This window comes from Ips typographus, linkage group LG6 (assembly GCF_016097725.1).
Source record: "Ips typographus isolate SLU linkage group LG6, UJ_Ityp_2.0, whole genome shotgun sequence".
NCBI lineage: Eukaryota > Metazoa > Arthropoda > Insecta > Coleoptera > Curculionidae > Ips > Ips typographus.
The window spans coordinates 9,572,209-9,575,949 of NC_138427.1; the positions used below are offsets into that span (position 1 = coordinate 9,572,209).

The window sequence follows — 3,741 nt, forward strand, 5'->3', positions numbered from 1 at the left end:
ATTTTATTGAAGAAACTTTTATTTTACAAAACTGAAACTTACAAGAAATGGAATGAAAATTAATCCTAAAACAGTCTCAAAAAAAATCACAAAAACCTTACATGTCTACAAAATTAAACAAAATGAGATTACTTCTTCTGTTCAACTGGTTGAGCCTTAGCAGGTTCCCCAGTTTGAGTGATTGGAACGGTTTTGTGCTCCACTTCCATGGCTTCCACATTAGGAGCTGTAATGGTGAGAACCCCATCTGAAGACAACTTGGACTCAATCTTGCTCATGTCGCAGGTCTTGGGCAACACGTATCTTCTCACAAAGTGTCTGGAAATGTGTCCGTGCTCGTCCTTCTTCTCCTCGTGCTTCCCCTCAATAGTCAAGACGTTGTCTCCAGTGACTTTGACCGAAATTTCTTCAGGCTTGAACTGTTGCACGTCAAGGTTGGCCTGGAACTTGTCCTTGTCAAATGTGACGGTGGATCCGGCGTCCCCTTGGGAAGCATTGGAGCGCCAGTTTCTCAGGTAGCCAGCCGGGGTCCTGGTAAGCAGACGGTTGTTGAGATTATGGGGCTGGAAAATGTCTTCAGGGTCCAGGCTCAATCCAAAGTGCTGGTCCAGAATTCTGGAGGGCCTCAGCAAGGTTGGGCTGGACAGCCACGGGTCGTCGAACAACAATGGTAGCAAAGCCATTTTTGTATCACTAGCGCACTTTTTCTTTTCACCACTGATCGCTGAGTATTCACTACGAACGCTCAAATTTGACTGATGGCGGATTCGCCGGTAGAACGATTATTTATACCTGCGCCCCAGGCGTTCTCGATAATTCGCGAAAACGCGTGCGTTGCCATGGAACTCTTCTATTATTTCAAACAACTGTTCATTGAATGTATACCGGTATTGATTCTTTTAAACTCTGTTTTTCAAAAGAGACAACTTAAAACACATTGAATCTCAAAAGTTATTGTTTTTTTTCAGTAAAAGAATACTATAATGAGTCCAACCAAAATGTTTTAGTTATTAATAAGCTTAAGTTTAACATAGAACCGATAGCCAGTTGTAGGATACCTACTTACTGGCTGAACCTGAACTCTGAACTGGCTTTTTTCTTGCTTAAATGCAAAAACGTAACTCAAATTCAAATTACCTTGTAATAAACTCGCCATTATGCGCAAGTCTGAACTCTCTTGATAAGTACACAAGTTGCGCCAAAAAATTATATTGAAAACTGCAAAATTTATCAAATTAATTCAACACACAATTCAAATCCAAACCATGCATTAAAATTACGTTCTAACAGCAAAAAAACAGTAAAATTACTCAAGTCATACTCAAGTTTTCCAAAATCTAGTCGCAGCATTCAATGAACAGTTTTGTATTTTGAATTCAAGTAAATTCTGCACAGACTGGAAATACTGGAATTCGCCGATCGCGGCGTTGCCGCACTTTTTTTGTTTTTAATTAAACGTTTTGTTTACGTTTCTGGTAAGTTTTTCTTGTAATTATGCGATGGTTACAAATAATGAAGAACTACTCGAGTTTTTGCCACTGAGTTGCTGAGTAGTAAATAAAATTTGATTCAAAAACAACTTGTAAAGTAGAAATGAATTATCAAATAGTTTATTTTTCAAATGTTAGTCCTACAGTCTGCAGTCTCATTTTCATACGTTTTCATTTTGATTTTGATTTTTTAAAGCTTTATAATCACTACTGTAGGGCATAACACACATTTAAGTCTATATGTGCAGATTTTGTGATGTCCTTACAGTTTCCGGAGAGTGGGTAGTTGTGATTGATCAGAAAAGCTTCACCCTGCCGCATTTTTGATCAATCACAAACGATTACCATTTATTACTACTATCTACTATACCTACTTTTATTACAATTTAAAAGCCATTTACAATCAACAGGAAAACCTTGGACATACTATAGCTAAACACAAAACTGACTATTTCTATTTGACATTCATGTTTTTAAACAAGTTACGGTTATTATTTTTACTTAAAAAATTAATTTATGTTTGTTCATTTGCTTAAAATAAATTATTTAACAATATCTTTTCAGTCTTCTCTAAGATGGTTTAGCAATTTGGCAACACTGTCGTGGCTTATTCTTCGAATTATCCGCGGCTCCGCCTAGCGAGCGTTCAGGGAACTTCTGCACGATTCTAGACAATTCCCGCGTTCTTACTTGAAAGTATAAAAAGAAGGGGGCTCTGTCGTTCTCCGTCAGTTGGAATTTATTAAGCGTTCGTACCGACTTCTAAGTGCAACAAGGTAAAGAAAGCTTTCCCAGTTAACTGTATTATAATTCGTTAGTGCAAAAGTGTTAAAAGAAATGGCTTTACTACCGCTTTTATTCGACGAAATTCGTCCCGTCCGTCGAAACTGGAGTCTATCACTATTAGCCCCGTTTTTGGATGAAGACCTGGTGAATTTCAAAACTCAACAGTTGAGCAAAACTCTCCACGATTTGGAGCAAGCAGAGAAGTCCGAGATCACCACCACCAAAGACAATTTTCAAGCCAGCGTCGATGTTCAGCAGTTCAAACCTGAGGAAATTACGGTCAAACTTACCGGGGACAATGTGATCACTATTGAGGGAAAACACGAAGAACGGCAAGATGAGCACGGCTACATTTCCAGACACTTCATCAGGAAGTATACGCTTCCCGAGGAGTTTGATGCGGAAAAACTACAATCAAAACTAACTTCGGACGGGGTGCTAAACATCACGGCTCCGAAAAAATTGGAGGGTAAGCAGGTCCCGTTCAGGGAGATTCCTATTACGCTGACTGGTCCAGTAAAGAGTGTGGGACAGAAGGTGCAGAAAAAATTTAAGCCAAAACGACTTGGCAGGAAAGGCTCTCATAAGTAGATCAACCAAAATGTGATCAGTATTTTTTTTTGTTCCATTTTTGTTAAGAAGACTGCCAGTTTAGTTTTATTTAAGTTTTTGTGATAATTTTGTACTTTAATAGATAATAAAGAATCTAGAAAAAGAAATGTTGATTTAATTTTTCTCCAAGTTTCTCCAGGATCAGCACATTCCTACAACTTGCTCCTCTCTAGTTAGTTGTTCATCAGTTGATGACGTTTTGTTGACACTTGACAGGCACGACACCTTTCAGGTTGTCAGTTTTTTCGGGGTCCCCATTTGGGTTGCATAACAGAATTGTACTTTTTCAGTTAAAAAATTAGTTTTAAACATTGCCAACAAAATGCAGATACCAAGAAGGATGGCACAATTAATTGCCAGACAAGGTAAATACATCAAATCTATAATTTTCCGTCTTCTAAGTATTGGGGTACCACCCTAACCTAAAAACCCTCCTAATTACATAAACTTTTTGTGTCCAGTGGGGCAATGCAGACAAGCTTCTCATGGACATGGTCCGGCACCGGGAGCCGCTTACAACGACCTCCCCTCACCTTCAGGCAGTTGGCAGACAAACTATGATGCCCAGCAAAGGAAATACAATGCCCAGTTGCTACTGGGGATTGCCGCTCTAGCTGGCAGTCTCATAGCTGGGAAAGGACTTGGAGTGTTTGAGTTCTACAATGATTATCCAGAAAAACCCGCAGTTATTGATAACTACAAGTCTTAAATAAAATGTTAACACCTGTAGTGATTGAAGTTAGTCATTAATTTGTATTATAGGTCCTTTTGTTTTCTTTCACACCTCTAAGGCTTACAAATAAAATTGTTTTATAGTGAACTTCCTAGGTTTTTGTTAATAAACTGCATTAAA

At 38.5% G+C, this 3,741-nt stretch overlaps 2 protein-coding genes and 1 pseudogene across 2 annotated transcripts; 2 read left to right on the top strand and 1 right to left on the bottom strand.

Moving 5' to 3' along the window:
* Nucleotide 1: 1 nt before the first annotated feature.
* Nucleotides 2-779, bottom strand: LOC145730203 (protein lethal(2)essential for life pseudogene; annotated as a pseudogene).
* Nucleotides 780-2,200: 1,421 nt separating this feature from the next.
* Nucleotides 2,201-2,995, top strand: LOC145730204 (heat shock protein 67B3-like). Its single transcript, XM_081981297.1, has one exon. It carries the CDS (start codon nt 2,328-2,330, stop codon nt 2,865-2,867), a length of 540 nt encoding a protein of 179 aa, XP_081837423.1. The 5' UTR covers nt 2,201-2,327; the 3' UTR covers nt 2,868-2,995.
* A 96-nt stretch (nt 2,996-3,091) lies between these two features.
* COX7B (Cytochrome c oxidase subunit 7B) lies at nt 3,092-3,708 on the top strand. Its single transcript, XM_081981301.1, has 2 exons — nt 3,092-3,253; nt 3,350-3,708. The coding sequence occupies exons 1-2, from the start codon at nt 3,211-3,213 to the stop codon at nt 3,595-3,597; spliced, it is 291 nt and encodes a 96-aa protein (XP_081837427.1). The 5' UTR covers nt 3,092-3,210; the 3' UTR covers nt 3,598-3,708.
* The last annotated feature ends 33 nt before the right edge of the window (nt 3,709-3,741 follow it).

What these genes read in the sequence shown, in the direction of transcription:
- LOC145730204 (XM_081981297.1), top strand. Translation starts at nt 2,328, where the DNA reads ATGGCTTTACTACCGCTTTTATTCGACGAAATTCGTCCCGTCCGTCGA.
- COX7B (XM_081981301.1), top strand. Translation starts at nt 3,211, where the DNA reads ATGCAGATACCAAGAAGGATGGCACAATTAATTGCCAGACAAG. An exon ending in ACAATTAATTGCCAGACAAG is followed by an intron (nt 3,254 to 3,349) that starts GTAAATACATCA and finishes TTTTGTGTCCAG; the next exon opens with TGGGGCAATGCAGACAAGCT.